The following is a 19,793-nucleotide window of genomic DNA, read 5'->3' on the forward strand; positions in this document are numbered from 1 at the left end:
AGAGGTCCCATGGGCCTGCATCGCTCACCTGGTATTAATCTCACACTTGTAATATTAAAAGTGGACTAAAAATAGCTACAGGCAGAATATTAGTGTTTGATTCATAAGAACCTAATAGAAGATTTAAACATATGACCAATGTGACCTTAAAAGTCGAACAAGGACATTAGGTTGAAAGTGGGTCAATGTCATTCATTTGAACAATTTCATCCTAGCATGCTACAGGCCTACTCCAACAATGTTACAGGTTTTACACGGCGAAAAACTTTTTACAGGCGCCGCGTAACCTCTAACTTCCCATAGCTGATTTTCCCGATGCTGACGATCACATTTTCAAAGTTCGGATTAAGAAAGAGTATATCGTTTTTTCATTCATTTAAATGGTCAAAAGGGTCCAATAAATATTCCTTTCCATAAATCCATGATTATATGAGAATAACTTAGTGTCAAAGACATAAATAATGAGTTTTTCCTCATTCGAAGCGAAGCAGACAGCATTTGCAATAATTTTTCCGGTTAATACAAAAATGGATTACATGTAATGTTTCAAACGCGGAATACAAACAAACTCCGTATCATTTCGTTCCGTTTGAAATCCCCTCTGCTATTTTGTATTAGTACAGGAAGCCATGTTTTAAATGTAGGTCAGAGATGTGCTACAACGACATGGACATGTATTTTGAGTGTTCTATTCCGTAATATACTATATAATTGTGTCTGTGACATACATATGAGATCTATATTATATCAACCGGGAGTAGACATCGTTGTCATGAACTGTCAACCACTAAAGTGAGTTTTTCAAGCCGATTTTGTTCCGCCCGGATTTCGGGCGGAAACTGCATCAAAGAATTAGTGCTTCGGAAATGAGAGGTCGCAGTCGGCAAAATCATATCCGATAGAAAAAACGCCGACCAGCGGCCTCTCATGTTATGGGAGTAGCTACAGGCCCAATATCAGTACCCTGTGCCTTTTGGTTATAGAGAAGAAGAAGAAGAAGAAGAAGAAGAAGAAGAAGAAGAAGACGAAGAAGAAGAAGAAGAAGTGGTTTGAAGATTTTACGACATTTGACCCCTGTGACCTTGAAAGTGGGTCAAGGTCATTCATTTGAACAAACTTGGTAGCCCTTCATCCCAGCATGCTACAGGCTCAATATCAGTACCCTGGGATTTTAGTTATAGAGAAGAAGTGGTTAAAAGATTTTACGACATTTGACCCCTGTGACCTTGAAAGTAAGTCAAGGTCATTCTTTTAAACAAAATTGGTAGCCCTTCATCCCAGCATGCTACAGGCCAAATATCAGTACCCTGGGCCTTTTGGTTATTGAGAAGAAGTGGTTTAAAGTAAAATATTGACGCTGGACGACGGACGGACGACGGGCGGACGGACGACGGACGCCGCACCACGGCATAAGCTCGGGCCAGGTTAGCTTAAAATACAACTTAAAATATTTGATAATGTCAGCTAACGAACACTTTAAATATTTGATAATGTCAGCTAACGAACACTTTAATGACTCGATGAAACGTGCATGAACCTTTTCAGCGACATAGAGATGTATGGTATCACATTGACTACACCCATCATTGACACTGTACTATGGAGATATCTTGTTTTTTAAGTATTAAATTTAACCATAAATATTCAAGATCAAGATCAAAGCCCCATTATTAATTGAAAATGGCACTATTGTCAGCACATCTTTTTAATTATGTTGGAAGTGATATTGAAGCAAATATAAAATTTGAATAGCATTTCATTAAAGGGCCGGTTTCCAAAATGGTGGTGCATTGCCCATGCCGTTGTGGTCACAAATCTATAAAGTATAAAGATTTAGGTCACTTGGTTTGTTTTTTATGGCTCCTCAAAGTTGTACCTTTCAGAAGCTGTCTAAGTGTTGATAAAATGTGCATGTTATGTAAAATATTAATGAAAATCTAATCAAATGATGGTCACCGTAAAGAATACATTCATGGCATGATTGTGACAAAAAATCATGTTTCCATCGCGCCATTTGGCTGTTTTATGGAAGAAACAATCTCAAAAATGCCATTTTCGATGATAACATTTTAGACACAAAAACTGTGTTTTTTAGAGAATACACCCTTTTATGGGCGTTGGATGCAAACCAATTTTTATCCTATTAAACAGTACGTAATATGCTATTGATGAGAGGAAAAATCATCAAAATGTAAGTGGTGGAACATTTTCAAATGTTGGGTTGAATTAGCCTATGGTTGAATTGCCGATTTTCGACTTTCTTTAGATAATTAACAAAAAAACGAGAGTATTTGCTCGGTATGTTGAGAATATGTACACAGATATGAAAAAAAGTGAGAGAAACACTTTTTCATAAAAAAAATCCAAGATGGCTACTTCACAAGTCCCCGTGGTTGAAGACATTGGCTGACAAATAGACAGAACAACAAACAAAACGTGTTCCTTATGATTTTGGTTGGTTTTCGCATTTACGGGAGTGTTCATAGCTACGGGCGATTGTATAATACCTATATTTATAAGTTTGGTTAGTCACATGGTAACGGGGATCTTTCATATCGAGCCCCAAACATACTTTCGACATATGCACTCCGTTGCCGCATGGAAAACTATTTCAAGTTTTGTCGGAATTTCTTTACCTGTGGTTGTAATGGTCGAGGGTTTTCCAGCGTCCTGTAATACCCAAGGTAGTACAAGATACTGGAGATGTGCGCACACATTCCCATCGTTCTCTCTCCAACTGGGCACTGGCAGTAGTAGTCCTTTATTGGGGCCTCAACATCGGGTGAAACGGTGAACCGTATCCAAACGTTATATTTCGTTTGGCTTTTGTGTCGAGAATGTATTTGACATCGGAGAAGGTCTGGGGAGTGCTGGTAAAGCCACACCTCATAGTCTCCGTCATCACTTAAATGTTCGGCGATGTAACCAGGAGCCAGAGATATCTGATACGTTCCACACGTAATGGTTCTCAAGTAATCAAGATCGAGACGGGGAAACAGTACGGAAGATGCATCCATCTTGACAAACTCGGACCTTGCCCGTCTAGATAGATCCGGATCTGTCTTGACTCTCTGAGCTAAACCATTCGGTGTTGTCAAACGGTCCTTCATACGTTCAGCCATTAGCCTATCTTTGGCATCTCTCTCTGGAGATCTCTGGTAGATCGGTCCTCTAATACCATTCAGACAGGCTGTGACGGTTCGAAGCAAAGCCTCGATGACATTGATAAAGCTGTTAGACACCAATTGCGTTCGGAAGAACGTCCAGTGTTTCAGACGACCATGATAGGATTCCACAATCCACCTCGATTTGGTGATAGTTCTGTCAAGATTTGCTTGGACGTCAGAATGTTGACTTTGACCGGGTTTCAGGTATGACGGCATGCTAGCATTGAGGCCAGAGGCTTCGAGAACTGGTAGGACATCTCTAAAACCTCGGTCAACGACAACGTTGTCGTCTGGTTGTAGCCAAGTAACTAGCTTGTCCATGACTTTTTTTGTAATTGTAGCATCATTTTCGCTGCCAGTGAATGGTCCTACTGTGTCCAGAATGTAGCCATCTGGTAAGGCGATGCTCATGAATTTGAGATAGTTTCTCTTCTTCTGGCCACAGTAGGACATTCTCTGGAGCTTGTGGTCGGAGCTTTTCTGGATATAAATATAGGTGCCATCTAATATGGCAGTGGCTTTATCTCCAAAAAATGCTTCTGAAAAGACAGTATTGTGCCCGAGCAACTGTTCTCTTGTCAAGTGATCCGGACCTAGAAATTGTGGGACTATCGATGTGTCTAATGCCTGTACTATGGAGTGGAAAGTTTTGGACACACTTGACTTGGAAATTCCAAAAAGAGAAGAACACTGACTCCAGGAAATGTCGGTTTTCAGTTTTACCCAGAACAGTAATAGAGCATCGTGTGTAGTCTTGGTATATATACCAGATGAAAGATATGGGGAACAGTGCGAGTGGATTTCGAGGAACTGATCTTTGGACCAACCTGTCCAGGCCATGCATGCCGAGTCATCAAGAGAAGAAAAGCTTATTGTAAACGCAGACTGGTTCTGTGAAAGGACGTGCGACACCTCTAGGAGGTCATTAATGATTTCGGACGATTTTGATGGTAACTGAGATTCCAAGGAACCTCTACCATCAAGGACAACCTCTGTAGACGGATCTAAGTCGTTACCAATAAGGTGAATGGAGCAGACGCGGGATGAGGTGGGACACCACAGTTTGTGTGAATAGATCAGGTGATGTCTTGCACGTTTTGGTAAGACTGATGATTTTGTTCCATTTCTTGCAAAGGTAACAAGACAGAGACAGCATTTTTTGTGTGAAGATGATCCATTCAAAAGATCATGAAGGGTCAGCAACGGCAGGATATGGGACGGGGAGTCGTCTTCTTCCTCTATTTCCTGGTTCTGCTCGGGTTCAGGTTCAGGCTGATTTTTGTTCCGAAGATACTTCATGTAGCACTTCTGGCAAATAAGTGCTTGTTCCTTTGCTGACATCAATCCTTGTTGCACCAGCGTATCTAGGAGCCATTTATATTGTGGACTATTTACATTGCGTGCACTTCTGTTCTTATTGCCACTACGTTTCTTGAAGTATACTTGACACCCTTCTCCAACACATTTACCCTCCATCTTGAAACAATAACGATTGGTTTATGAAGCGTCGATAAAGTAACAAAATAGCAAGCCACCGATGATTGCTGTAAACAGCTAATACTTAGTAGTTTGGTACAATTATGCGAAAATGTGTGATAAATAACGAACAACTAATTACACAAAATAACAAGACAATATAATAAATCACATTCAATACCTCCAAGAAGCGCAGAATTGATTGATTACTTAGAACAAAATAAAGTATTTCATATGGATAATCTATCTATTCGATGTGGCGTGGTCGGCAGGCACAAAGAAAGTGAGACAAGTCAGGGTCCCAACCCTGACAGAGCCACAACGCTTTGGAGATGGGACAATAAAACAAGGAAAGTGAGACAAGAATAGCTAGCGTCGAGTCAATGATTCCGTAAACGTATAGACAAAGACAAGAAGATACGGATAAATGTACAAGGCCACACGATCAGAAAATTCAGAAGAGGACAACTTGAGATAGAACAGTATTCATGTATCAGGGTGTCCTCAGTGTAAATCTTTATATCGATACTGTTTATTTAGTCGTTACACATCATAAAACTGTCATGAAAATATCCGCTCTGATATTCAATATAAAAGTTTGTATATAATAAGCTATATAATAGGGTTTCAGACAAGGTTGTTACTCATTTCCCCTTTTCTTTCAATTTACAACCACATTCAGGCGGCGATATGAGAACGTTCCACCACATGGAATTAGCTGATTTTTGGTACACATATGAAACAAGTAAAGCTCTATCCGATTTTCTGATGGAAATTTGCATCCAAAACTATATAACGGGAGAAAATTGCAATTTTATGGCATTTTTCTTCATAATTGTGTCTCTGCAAGTGCATTTTTATCCGAGAATAATTTTATTTATGTTTTATGAATAAACACGATGTTTTGGAAATATTTATCAAAAGAAATTTATACTATGTTGCGAATTACAAGTTCGAGATAACCTTCTTTGATTTACGAACTTATGTCTTTGATGCTGAAATTGACAACTTTATAAAAATACATTTTCACTGAAATTATGAAATCTGGGTGTCGGAAAGGTGTAAAATTATTCTTCGGAAAAGAAAAAAACAGTAGTTGAGCTAGATAAGAAATTATACGGGGGCAGGCTCATATGGAGAATTAACATTACTGGAAACAGGCCCTTTAAAACAAAATTGCATTTTCTAAAACCTGAAACAAGACAGTGTTACTAAATACTGCTTACGATATCTACAGAGGAAGGAAGACATATATTACCTTCCTGCTGTAGTGGAATGAAGCCGCATACAACAGTTGGGAGTGTGTCAGTCCATTCACCGCAATGTATCGAAGGTTCGATTCTTAAGGAAGGCGGGCAGAGGTTTTGTCCTCGAAAATGACATAACGTCCTTATTACTCAACTTAACCAAAACCTTATCTGATTAATGGAGTTTTACTTCTTTGTTCGGGTTATAACGGGGCTTATGGCAAAGAACTTGGAGATCAGGGTATTTTTGTTGCATTAGTTAATGTTTCACAGTTTCTTTAGGATGCTGTAGTGAGGCTAGATCGTCAAACATATGCATGGTGCAGGCTGTTTCTAAAAGTCATCAAACGCCAAGTAGAGTTCACTGTTCGACTAAATATGGGACCTAATCTTTTCTCTTCTTTCTAAACAACTTTCTTCTTCCTAATGTCTCCCTTGACAATGCCTCACTTCCGGCCTTAAATTGAGCGTTCGCCCCTGTGAGGAAGGCTTTGGGTTCCGTCCCCTGACCGAAATATACAAGAGTCTGTAAAAATGGTAGTTTCTACTCCTGCTTAACGCTCGGCAATTTAGGAATGGGACTACTGTTTCGCCCGTTGTCAGTATAATGTGACCGGCTGAAGTGTCCTGCTTGGTGTCTTTGGCAGTATGTCACAAGGAGACAAACACGAACATATCGCAAGCCTCCAAAACACACACGCATACACTACACGCATACACTACACGCATGCATCTTGCACATAGGGGATCCGGAGGAGACCGTCCTTACATGACCATAGCTGTTGATAGGACGTTAAACAATACTAAACCAAACCAAACCAATCATTGTTCGATTCAATATCATCCAGCTCAACCAAGACTAACCCCCCTCCTCATTCACAAAATTATCTCCAGATTTTCCTGTTCTTCTGTCTACCCTAGGTTACGATTTTCTCTATCAACCCCTCGGGTATGACGAGTGAAAAGGAACAACATCAGTACGTCACGGAACAGTCAGATATGTTATTTAGTAAAATAAAATAAATTGTTTGACGTTTATTAGATGGACTCCAGCTTTGATATTTTTCACACAACCAGTTCCTGTAACAGGAGTTGCGAAAAACAATGATAATTTACACAATGTCCTCCTCCTTTATAGATGTGATGTGAGCGAAGGAGACATCACTTCATTCCGAGCTGCGGACAGATGAGGGAATCATTCTAGATATCAGTACGTTGTATCATTTTATTAGTACGCTGAAACATTGTATAAGTAGGCTGTAGTATTTTATTAGTAAGCTGTAACATTGTATACGTAGGCTGTAGTATTTTATTAGCACGCTGAAACATTGTGTAAGTATGCTGTAGTAATTTATTAGTACGCTGAAATATTGTGTAAGTATGCTGTAGTATTTTATTAGTAAGCTGTAACATTGTATACGTAGGCTGTAGTATTCTATTAGTACGCTGAAACATTGTGTAAGTATGCTGGAGTATTTTATTAGTACGCTGAAACATTGTGTAAGTATGCTGTATTATTTTATTAGTAAGCTGTAACATTGTATACGTAGGCTGTAGTATTTATTAGTACTCTGAAACATTGTGTAAGTATGCTGTAGTAATGTATTAGTACGCTGAAATATTGTGTAAGTATGCTGTAGTATTTTATTAGGACGCTGAAACATTGTGTAAGTATGCTGTAGTTATTTATTAGTAAGCTGTAAAATTGTATACGTAGGCTGTAGTATTTTATTAGCACGCTGAAACATTGTGTAAGTATGCTGTAGTTATTTATTAGTAAGCTGTAACATTGTATACGTAGGCGGTAGTATTTTATTAGTACGCTGAAACATTGTGGAAGTATGCTGTAGTAATTTATTAGTACGCTGAAATATTGTGTAAGTATGCTGTAGTATTTTATTAGGACGCTGAAACATTGTGTAAGTATGCTGTAGTATTTTATTAGTACGCTGAAACATTGTGTAAGTATGCTGTAGTAATTTATTAGTACGCTGAAATATTGTGTAAGTATGCTGTAGTATTTTATTAGTGCTCTGAAATATTGTGTTAGTATGCTGTAGTATTATAGTAGAACGTTGTAACATTTTATAAGTACGCTGTAATATTGTCTAAGCACGCTATAACATTTTATAGTTTTTGCTAAATTCTACAAATATTGTTTAACTTTTTATTTAAATTTCATTTAGCCAGGGAAGGGGAGAATTCGCTGATAGTTATTAACATGTAATATCAGTGTTATAATTAATTTTATTGGGATAAGCGTTATATTAATAGCTTAGGTCATTCTGGGACGTGGTATAGCGTAATCAGCGGTAAATAAATACGATTTCTGTTTTATCGTTAACAGTTGGGATATGGTGGAGCCAGAGTCAGACACGATCTTTCAGCGCATTCTCTATCAGATCCAACAGATGAATCAGGATGAACGCAACCTCCTCATCCAACAACTCAACTTATCCAATGAGGAACAGCTTCTCAACTACTTCAGCGAACCCAGTATACCACTAGAAGAATTCGCATCCTTCCGCGTTCACAAGTGGTTACTACTGTATGTTCCACCTGTGATGATACTCATTGGAACCATAGGAAACATTTTGTCCTTCACCGTCTTTCGTATCAATTCTGGCAAGGTATCAACGTACACTTATCTCAGCGCACTGGCCATCATGGATCTGCTCGTCATATATATAGGCCTATTGCGTCTTTGGGTGGCCCAACTCTCTAACTTTGACATCAAGGACCAAACTAACTGGACATGTAAGGTGGTCGCTTTCCTGGGTTATGTGTGTAGTGATTCGTCTGTGTGGCTTATTGTGGCCGTGACATTAGAGCGATACATTGCAGTGTGCTATCCTCTACAAGCCGCTAATCTGTGTCGAATCAGAAAAGCAAGATTTATAGTATTTGTCCCGATCCTGGCTCTTTGTGTTGTAAATTCTCACTTCCTTTGGACGTTAGAATTACTACATGTCGTAAATAACACAACAGAACCAATGTATATATGCGATGCCGGTCACAATTTCTCTGCCTTAGTCAACGATGTGTGGCCGTGGGTTGATGCCGGCATATACTCATTCGTTCCGTTTGTAATTTTATCAATACTTAATGGACGTATCATTCAGAAAGTGAGCGTGGCCAAAAACGAACGTAAACATTTGCTAACCAAGGACAGAAACGGCAAAGGCTGTAATGTAAGGAAGCACTCGACAGGAGAGGTGAGCCGGAAACTAACTATGATGCTTCTTCTCGTGTCCTTCACCTTCTTGTTAACAACTCTCCCAATGAATATAATCCTGATCATGACAAAGTCCTGGAATGAACAGAACCAGCAGCAAAGAGCAGATTTCTTCCTTGCAAAGACAGTTACTGAACTATTGATGTATCTGAATCACACAATCAACTTTTTCCTTTATTGCATAACAGGCAGGAAATTTAGACGTCAAATATTCCTTCTTTTTTGTCGTTGCTTTTCACAACCCGATAAAAACGGTGACATGGCTAGGACAGGGTTGAGAACTTTATCCACGGCCAAAAATAATGACTCAAACATTCAAGTGGTATACAGAAGTGCAATAAGGAGTACTACGCCGCCATTTTCTGTGTAATGTACATTTGCTAATCATGTAATTCATTTTGCATATTATCACAAATATTGCGTTTTTTGACATCGTTATTCCGTTTCCAGAATCCATCTTTATTATCGCGTGATTGAAGCACCTTTTAATCACATCCCAGATGTTTTAAATTGAATTTTCCTGTTTGGTATTTCGTAAACAGACGACAAAGTCGAGACAATTTCATTCAGTAATGAAATTAATCGTTCTAAAAGGTCATGTGTTGTAAGTTTCCCAATTTATTTATTTGGAATATCTTTCGAAACTAATAAAACAATTTCATATTAACTATGCAAAAAGCTGTGAAATTGCAGCATTCATTTATCTAGAAACTGAGTTAGTAATCAAAGTATTGAAAGCCAGAGACGCTAACACTGTTGGCACAGGGAATGTGTTTAAATTGTCTAAACGTTGAACTGATGAATCTGTTTTATATAAACACAGACCTACCTTACAGGGAGGTGTTGGTGCCAGCCAGACTAATAACCATCAAAGTAAACAAATCTGAATTCGTGTCAATCAGAAGACGAAATTATGAAATGTTATAAGACTTAACTATGAGATTGTAAACAGGGTTAACTAGCACACATAGACCTGGAACAATTATACAAACTATATGTATTTTTTAATAAAACTGTTGCAAAGTACTCTGCGAGATATTACTTATTTATGAAGGCCTAAAAACATAATGTCTGTTACTGTTTTCCCCTTCAGATTACTACGTTTTTGACAGCGTACTCAAAAGGTTTTTTTTATAGCAATTTTAGACCAGTACTTGAAAAGTCAAGATTCTTGTTTGATACATCTTGTGTAAAAATACGAATAAAATAAAACCAAACAAAATAATCCTTTCTTCTGACCATAATGTTCAATAGGATGAAACCAACAAGAAAAAAATAAAAGAACGGGTGATTAATAGAGAATGGTAAAATAGTGAGATTTTAGGTACGAGAAGTGAAAATGAACAAAAGTATGACGTCACGGAACAGTCAGATATGTCGTCAACACATTATTGAAAGGAAAAAGGCAAAAATCATCTCCTTCTTTAAATGTGTGACAGAGAAATCTCCAACCCGAGTGGTGAATCTTCTGGTTCTCTAGGGGGAAATAAATAAAATGAATTACCCCTCGGGAAGTTCACGATTCCTCTGTCACATTCTCCCATCTTCGCTAGCCAAGTGTTCACTCCGAGCGAACACTTGACCAGCGAAGATGCATTATCCAAGCAGGGAACTATTCTATATGTTAACTTCTAAGGTGTTGGAGGTGGAAATAATCTGGTTAGAAGCAGTGATAATAAATGACAATGCATTTGGGTTCTTTTTAACGGTTAATGTATAAACCAGAGTAAATGAAATTTAAAAAATATTATTTGTAAAAGTCGCACGCTTGCAGTTTGAGCTGTTTTATTGAAATCAAATTATCGTTTCCTTTATAACTGATATGATTTATGCGACGAAAAATACACAGTTAGAAGCAGTGTTATTAGGTGATTATGCACTGGTGTTCTTTTAATAGGTCAAATACAACTCGGAGTTCATTAAATTTGAAGTTATTATTTGTAACAGTCACATCTTATAAGCTTGCGTCGTTTAAAAACAAGAGGCCCGGAGGGCCTGTATCGCTCACCTGGAAATGTTAGCAAAATTGAGGTTGAAACAGCTAGAAGAAGAAGGATTTTGAAAAAAAATATGTTTCCCCTAATGGGCCCGGCCCCTCTTCCGCAAGGGGAATCAGACCAACCGTTTATACAAAATTAAGTCCCCTTCACCCAAGGATGTTTCAGGCGAAATAAGGATAAACCCCTGCCATTCCTACAAAATAAGAAGAACTTTAAAGACTGCTAAATTACCCCTATTTGGCCAAACCGCTCAGGCCCAAGGAGGGTCAGACCCACCCACAGTTAGTTCCACTTCACCCGAGGATGTTTCATACCAAATTTGGACAAAATCTTGTCATTCCAACAGAAGAAGAAGGTTTTTGAAGAATTTGCTATGTTTCCTCTACTGGGCCCCGTACCTCTGCTCCCAGGGGGGCCACATTCACTGTTTATACAAAATTGAGTGTCCTTGGCCCAAATATGCTCTAGACTAAATAAGGATAAAATCCCTACGGTAGAAGAAGGATTTTGAAGGTTTTATCTCTATTTCCCCTATTTGGCCTTGCCCCTCTGCCCCTAGAGTGTGTGTGGGGGGGGGGGGGGATGGCACACCCACCGTTGATACAGAATTGAGTCCCCTCGACCCAAGGATGCTCCACACTAAATAAGGATAAAATCTCTTAATCCCTACTGTAGAAGAAGGGCTTTAAACGTTTTACCTCTATTTCTCCTATTGGGCGCGGCCCATCTGCCCCAAAGGGGACCACACCGACAGTTTATACAAAATTGAGAGCCATTGGATGCTCCAGACCAAATTTAGTTGAAATTTACAAAGACATTCAGGACTAAAAGCGTTTTAAGGAAAAGTTGACGGACGGACGGACGACTGACGCTGCACCATGGCATAAGCTCACTTCCCCCACTTCAGGCAGGTGAGCTAAAAATCAACACATTGTTTCATTATATGTTACATTTCGTCTTTCGCCTTGTCGGCTGCGAAACGACGCCAGACGACAAAACGAAATAACGAAAAGACGACACCCTGAAAAAGCGGAATAACGAAATAACACTAAAACGACAAAGCTAAATAACGAAAAGACGAAACCCTGAAAAAGCGGGATGACGAAATAACGCTTAAGCGTCAAAGCTAAATAACGAAAGGACGAAACCCCGCCAAAAAGACAATGAAAAAACGTCAAACCGAAGTAAAAATTTAGCGAAATCGTAGAAATACTATAGTGTATTTTCTCTCTCCTTTTTGCGTTCTTTTTCCTCTTTTCGTTATTTCGTTTTGTCGCTTAGCGTCTTTTCTCAGGCAAAAAAAAATGCGAAAAGACGAAATATCACAAATACGCCACCACAGTTGCCGTTGTTATTAACACATATCATTGTCTGTATCACTTCCTCGTTCAAACTGTGACATCAGTATCAAGTCTTAGTATTATTTATGAAATGCATCTGCTGATAGTGGAGTTCAACAGCATCAACGTCCTATACATTATATGAGTTCCGATCACCTACGTTCTCTACGCCCCTGTAATACGTCATAAGGAAATCGAAGGTTTTGTACCTGGAGGATGATGCAAATACACTCGTTTGATCCTTTTAAGAACAATATAAGAATTGCGCAACAGTGTTACGCTAAAAGTGACAGGCGACTTTGAAGTCAGGTGTCGCTCCTCTGTGAATTTATAGGAGAGGTAGTAAGTAGCCTGGCGATTCATTTTTCTTTTACCTGATACAAACCAAATAGCGAGCAGCGTGGCTTCAATTTTGTCATGACATATTTCAGGGGTTCAGTGAACATAAGTTCGTGTAACCTCTAGAACTCGAGGATGCCGAATCAAAGGTTATGCTCATACAAAACTCCCATAACACATATTTCACGGTTAGTTATATGATTCTAGTAAGCGTTGATGTAACTGCTGAAGAGCCAAGAGCTGTAGGTCAAGGACAACCGTCTTCCGCTTCCATTAGGACCTTACCATGGCTGTTAGTTGGTAGGTGCACATTTGAATGCATGAGGTATTACTCTTATCAGCTCTGTACTGTAAAGCTAGAGGTACCAGAGGCAAAAAATCACATTTTGTCTTACGTTAAAGTCTAAAACTGCATCAGTTATAATAGTGAAGGAGAGTTCCACTCGGGGTTAGTCTAACACTGCATCAGTTACGACCGTGAAGGAGAGTTCCACTCGGGGTTAGTCTATCGCTGCATCAGTTACGATCGTGAAGGAGAGTTCCGCTCGGGGTTTGTTTTACGGTAAAGTCTAACACTGGATCAGTTACGATCGTGAAGGAGAGTTCCACTCGGGGGTAGTCTAACACTGCATCAGTTACGATCGTGAAGGAGGGTTCCACTCGGGGTTTGTTTTACGGTAAAGTCTAACACTGGATCAGTTACGATCGTGAAGGAGAGTTCCACTAGGGGTTAGTCTAACACTGCATCAGTTATGATCGTGAAGGAAAGTTCCACTCGGGGTTAGTCTAACACTGCATGAGTTATGATCGTGAAGGAGAGTTCCACTCGGGGTTAGTCTATCGCTGCATCAGTTACGATCGTGAAGGAGAGTTCCCCTCGGGGTTTGTTTTACGGTAAAGTCTAACACTGCATCAGTTACAATCGTGAAGGAGAGTTCCACTCGGGGTTAGTCTAACACTGCATCAGTTACGATCGGGAAGGAGAGTTCCACTCGGGGTTTGTTTTACGGTAAAGTCTAACACTGCATCAGTTACGATCGTGAAGGAGAGTTCCACTCGGGGTTTGTTTTACTTGGAGTAATCTCACTTCAGCAGATTTTTTTTCTGGCTAAGAGTAACTTCCCTTGTCAAGTTTTTCAAACGCTTTGCAGATTATAAATTGGACACTCATTGTGTTGCCGTGCTCGTATACATCGTGTACGGCAACATTGGAACATTGGTGATGGGGTAGTATAAAAACAAAAATGAAAAAAAAGTGTGGGGTTTAGAATGTAAAGGTACGGAGTTCGATCCCATCAGTTTTCCTTTTTAAATTTTTTATTTCTATTATGACAAACTCAAATTTCTAATAACTTCTATTCCATAAAATGCATGGCAAAATGTTATTTTAGGGAATATGTCTTTTCAAAAAGACCTAAATGATTTACGATAGTGACAATGGTAAATATATATATATATATATATAATCATTGGGTTTTCCCCTTAACTTGAAGAAAATTATCCGAGGAGTATAGTGTTATCACTAATGTATTATCATTTATAATTTACAAACAATGAATGATTTGTCAAATACGTAACGGGCATTGTCTTTGTAACAAGCCATACAAACACTTTATACAAGGATTGTCTGGGGCATAACTTTGAAACTGCTGAGCATTATAAATGAAACGTTTTGAACTTCAAGAATAGTTCAGTAAAACAAGCAATGAAAGTAAATTGGCATCAGCCTCTGAAGACGAGAAGTGCATTGTTAAAATATTTGACGCATATAAAGGAAAACATATTTTTGTTCAACAAAAAACACCTGGACTCGTATTCATGAAAACCGTTCTCATACTCAAGCATCAACTTAGTGCTCAAGTCAGTTTATTTTCTAACCGCTTCAAAACTTCTATTGTAAACCTATTCAATTATAACAGCTTGTAAAATTCTTCAAAATCAGTGACATATTCATAATAGTGTTAATCTTTATTGATTTATCAACAGAACAAGAAATTTGGCTTTAGCACAGGGTCTGAGTTTGACTATTAGAACGATTTCCTGAACAACATTCCTGTAGTTAGTCACTTAGTGGTGCTAACTTCTATCAATCAAATTCGCCATATAAGTTTGAATTTTGGACAAAGTGGTTTATGTGTGATAATGTTTTTGGTGAAGCTGGAACTGTTCCACGAAATATTTACATATTACTTGGCTTTAACTGCAATAAAAAAAACTACGAAAATTTGTTTTTACTGAAATGAGTACAATTTCGTTAATTAAATTTGTGATAAAAATATATTATTTTTGGCAAAAAGTAAAACATAATGCCATATTTCCAGATTTTCCAAAATATACCAAGAAACTGTTTTCATGATAACAAAGCATATTTTATCATTTAAATCCCGAGAGAAATTTGTTCACTGACCCCCTTGTTTGCTGGGTATAAAATCTACGGCAATAATCGCCTAAATAGTAAAATCCTCGCTTTTATTCAAAATAATGACAATTTTCGTTAAAACCTTCTTGACCGTCACAAAAAAACTATGTTAACCCGCCTAGATTGATTCAGTATTTCAGCCAAAAAGTAAGCGAGGATATGTCAAATCCACTGGATAAGGTACTGTGTAGGTACAGTATTTGTTAATTGCAATATAAAAGTCAAAGGTGCTTATTTAACACAATCTCTGCCCAGAGTTGTCCTTCCTTACATTCCCTTAGTTCGCAGTGTACAGTAGCGTACGGTGGCCATGGGTGATGTTTTTGTACAAAAAATAAATTTCAACCCCTGAAATATTACATGTATCAAAATTGAAAAATATATATCAGTACTAAAATTGGCATATACATGATAAAGTGGACTATGTGGGCTTCATAATTTAGAACAAAACGTTTCATTTGGTTTGAGACTGCCGATTTGGCCATTTACAAATATATGTCTACACAACAAAAGCTAGCTTTTCATGTAGTCTATTCTGCACATGTGTAAATATTGTGAAAAATACACCGGAATTACCTATGCTAAAACATGAGTATTTCGGTTTTTTTAAATTTAAGACAGGTTTCGGGGTCAAAGTTAATTATCGATTGAAAAACAAGTTTTTTCGGCATTTTTTGCGGTTTTTTTAATGGTAACCATGTAATATTGGCTAATGTTATATTTTTTATTGTTGGTGTTATATCAGTGAAATAGGATGGTTCTTGTCTTTGTGTTATATCAGTGAAATAGGATGGTTCTTGTCTTTGTGTTATATCAGTGATATAGGATGGTTCTTGTATGTGTTATATCAGTGACATAGGATGGTTCTTGTCTTTGTGTTATATCAGTGACATAGGATGGTCCTTGCCTTTGTGTTATATCAGTGAAATAGGATGGTTCTTGTCTTTGTGTTATATCAGTGAAATAGGATGGTTCTTGTCTTTGTGTTATATCAGTGAAATAGGATGGTTCTTGTCTTTACCTTGAGTGACCGCTTGCAACAAGATGGTCCCACCGAAGGGGTTCTTTTGTTTATGTTCCGACGTGCTTTAGTAGCCAGCCATCAGACTAAACGCAAGCAAGCAAATAAACAAACGGATATTTTCGAACCTGAGGAGTTCCGAATACACTATTTTTCATTCCAATTAGCATACACGACATCAGTTCCGCACAGGGTTCGAAGCACTTTCCCCGAGTAAATTGAGTCTGAGGGAGATATTGATTAGACCTAAAAATAGTTGTAACATTTGAATCGCGGATCAGAGCGAGAATGTATGTATGTAAAAAGAGCTATCATTTTAAATGCAAATAATTATTTTTTCCTCATTAGCACACCAGCTGACTACAAACAACCCCGAGAAGTCTTCGCGTGTTGAAACTGACCACTGACGTCACCCACAAATTGAACAATGTCGATATCATTCACTTGATATTGACGTCGCCATAGATACACTATCAACAAATGTCAGCGAATTAATTTCACAAGCACCTGTAATGTAGAATTACCTCAATAAAACGTTGCTGTTTCCAAAACCTCCGGGAAATCTTTTCATCGACAATGTAGATAATAAAAGAGGTCCAAGGGCCTTAACGGACACATGAGTTATATCATAGGTACTGGTAGCTTTATTTTATTGTTAAGATGTGATGTGGAAATCAGCATGTAAACTAAGTGAAATACAATTCTTGTCATGTCATCAAAGGAAAATAATTTTAAAGTATGGGTAAATCCTCCCTTTGGGGCCCCACCCTAGCCCCTGGGGATAAGGCAGGAATTCCAATTCTACAAAGTAATTCCCTCATCCTCCAAAGATGATTCTGACCAAGTTTGAATAATTTTCTGCTGGAAATGGATAAAATATACCCAAAAGTGTTATTTTCCTATATAAACTATAGTAAACTTTACCCCCTCCCCAAGGGGGAACGGATGGCTCAGGGGTCCTGAAATTGACAATTTCAATAAATCTCCTGATGATCTTTCTATCCATGAACTGACATTGACTGTAGTACCTCTGAGAGGAAGATTTTTGAAATATTGGTAAATTTTCCCTTTGGGGCCCCGTCCTGGCCCCTAGGGTTGGGGCAGGAATCCCAATTTTACATTTTAAAACCATTTTCCTCCAAGGATAATTCTCACCAAGTAGGAATAATTTCCTTCAGAAAATTGTAAAAATATACACAAAAGTGTTTTTTCCCTATATAAACTATAATATTTACAATTGCCACTGTTTCGGAATCGATAACGTAAGTGTAGGCAAGTCTGTTTATTTAAGAAATAATCAACATATGTGCGTGCATTATGGTGGAATATATAACGAGGGTGAGAAAATGTTGGTAAAAATAATTAACGAAAGCCGCTTCGGCCTGAGTTAATTATTTTTCCAACATTTTCGAATCCCGAAGCGGCCTTCGTTAATTATTTTTTTCGAATCCCGAAGCGGCCTTCGTTTATTATTTTTACCAACATTGTCTCACCCTCGTTATATATTCCACCATAATGCACGCACATAAGTTGATTATTTTTATTCTACCAAGTCAAATGTAACTAATTGTAAAGTTTTGCTGTCTTATAAGGCGACATGACCTAGATAATTCGATATGGAAATTAGACGCTGTTTTTTTGCGCGTGCAAGATTTATCACGTGATCGTGTTGCCTCGTTTAAACTTGATCAATGTCGCGCCAACATTTCTCAGTGCGTAGGGTTGGGATTCCCGGATTGCGTTTACTTCTAAAACCATCATCATCGTACCGATATCAAGCGGATTTTCTTGGATGTGCCAGTGATACAACATCATACGATAGGCCTGACATGAGTTGGCATATTTAGTTGGTTGCCATGACGTGATGGAAAGTCGCTGACCGGCTGATCATGACGCGACCTTCAAATTCACCGACTTCACCTGACAGCTGTGTTTTGCAACCACTGTTCAGACCGATGCTACTTTTTGGAACATTATTCTTCACACACGGTATGTACACTGTAGGCGAATGCTCCACATCACTTTGATTTTTTGAAAGCAGACGACGTTTTGCAGACCAGAAACAACTGAACACGTGTGACGTCAGATACGTTGTTTATTTCAATCAATCAAACATTGGCACGCCATCGACATCGTTCGTCAAAACATGAAATCAACGCTTGACACAACATACACAAACTACACACATCGTGAAATGTACGGCACTACCCAGTGAAGTAAAAACAGAAGTAATTAATAATTTACCATTTTGTCTTCAGACCTGTACATTTTAAATGTCAATAATTAATAAACCATTTTCACTGCACGGACCCACATACTTTAGGTCTATAGATCCGTGTAATTTTTTGAATGGCAGGCCTGTCAAATAGTTTGATTCCGCCTGACAGTTATGCTATTTTTGTTAATTCATGATAAAATACGGGGAGGTTGTTGGAACAGCATGCGTGCGCACTATTTCACGTGCATTGGTTATTGGCATTGGTTATTGGCACGCGCATGGTATATCGCTCAATAATGCACTCTTTTTAACCAATGAGAACCGTCGTTACATCACAGACATGGTAGAATTCTCAATAACCTGAGTGAAGAACATGATCCAGTTCAATATATGTAATATGGGCAGACTTCTTTCCGCAAACCTCGTGTCAATGTTTACAAACAAACGCTAGCATTTAGACACCAAATGATGTCGGGTTCGAGACAAGACAGATCATGTTCATGACCGGTCATAAAAATGAAGCTAGTGTCAGATACTACAGTCGCGATTGTTCGTCGATACAATGTTACATCAACAGTCACTCGGTCGACAAACGATTTATACACATCATACAGTGTACATGTCATCGGCGCATCACTTTTAAAAAATGGACGTCCGTGGTCATTAGTATTTTCAACAAAGTATTTTGCCCCGGTACCTCAATTTCATACAAATATAAATTATTTATTCCATTACCTACTAATACAATTATGAAGATATTGTATGAAGTTAAATATGGATATTTTATGTGAATACAAATATTGAAATGGAGGAACTTTTTTCATTTGTTGTCACGGATAAAGTGGGCGGGGTTTAACAAACTGACAATTGTGTTTTACATGCATGTTATCAAGAAATGTTACAAAATGGTAGTGAATGGATGAATGGAGTAAGAAACGAACTATTTAGAATGGGAGTAGGGTACATATGGCAATATGGAGATACCTATACATCCTATTATTGAAGAAAAGATAACATACACAAGAAATAAGGTTTAAAATTTTATTAAGTTTGGCGATATGTGGTCACGGCAGTAGGTTATAAAATATCATTGTGGTCCGCCGAGGTATGGCTGGCACCATCAATGTTACAGTTAATAAGGCCAAATTGGCCAAAGTCCAAAACAGTTATTGCCCAATAGCTCACTGTTACACTTAGGTAGTCCGTAAATAAAATGTGAACCCCCCCGTAGGGAATGGTCACTTTAATAGCTAGTAAAGTGCGCTTTACTCCGAAAACAGCAGTAAAGAGCCTAATATATACGGTATACCCATTGCAATGCCGCGTAACGC

At 38.3% G+C, this 19,793-nt stretch overlaps 1 protein-coding gene across 1 annotated transcript; it reads left to right on the forward strand.

Moving 5' to 3' along the window:
- The first annotated feature begins 8,244 nt into the window (after positions 1 to 8,244).
- On the forward strand, positions 8,245 to 9,495 carry LOC110454744 (thyrotropin-releasing hormone receptor-like). The gene has a single exon (XM_021504425.1). The coding sequence runs from the start codon at positions 8,245 to 8,247 to the stop codon at positions 9,493 to 9,495; it is 1,251 nt and encodes a 416-aa protein (XP_021360100.1).
- Positions 9,496 to 19,793: the final 10,298 nt, after the last annotated feature.

This window comes from Mizuhopecten yessoensis, unplaced genomic scaffold, assembly GCF_002113885.1.
Source record: "Mizuhopecten yessoensis strain PY_sf001 unplaced genomic scaffold, ASM211388v2 scaffold8051, whole genome shotgun sequence".
NCBI classification, from domain to species: domain Eukaryota; kingdom Metazoa; phylum Mollusca; class Bivalvia; order Pectinida; family Pectinidae; genus Mizuhopecten; species Mizuhopecten yessoensis.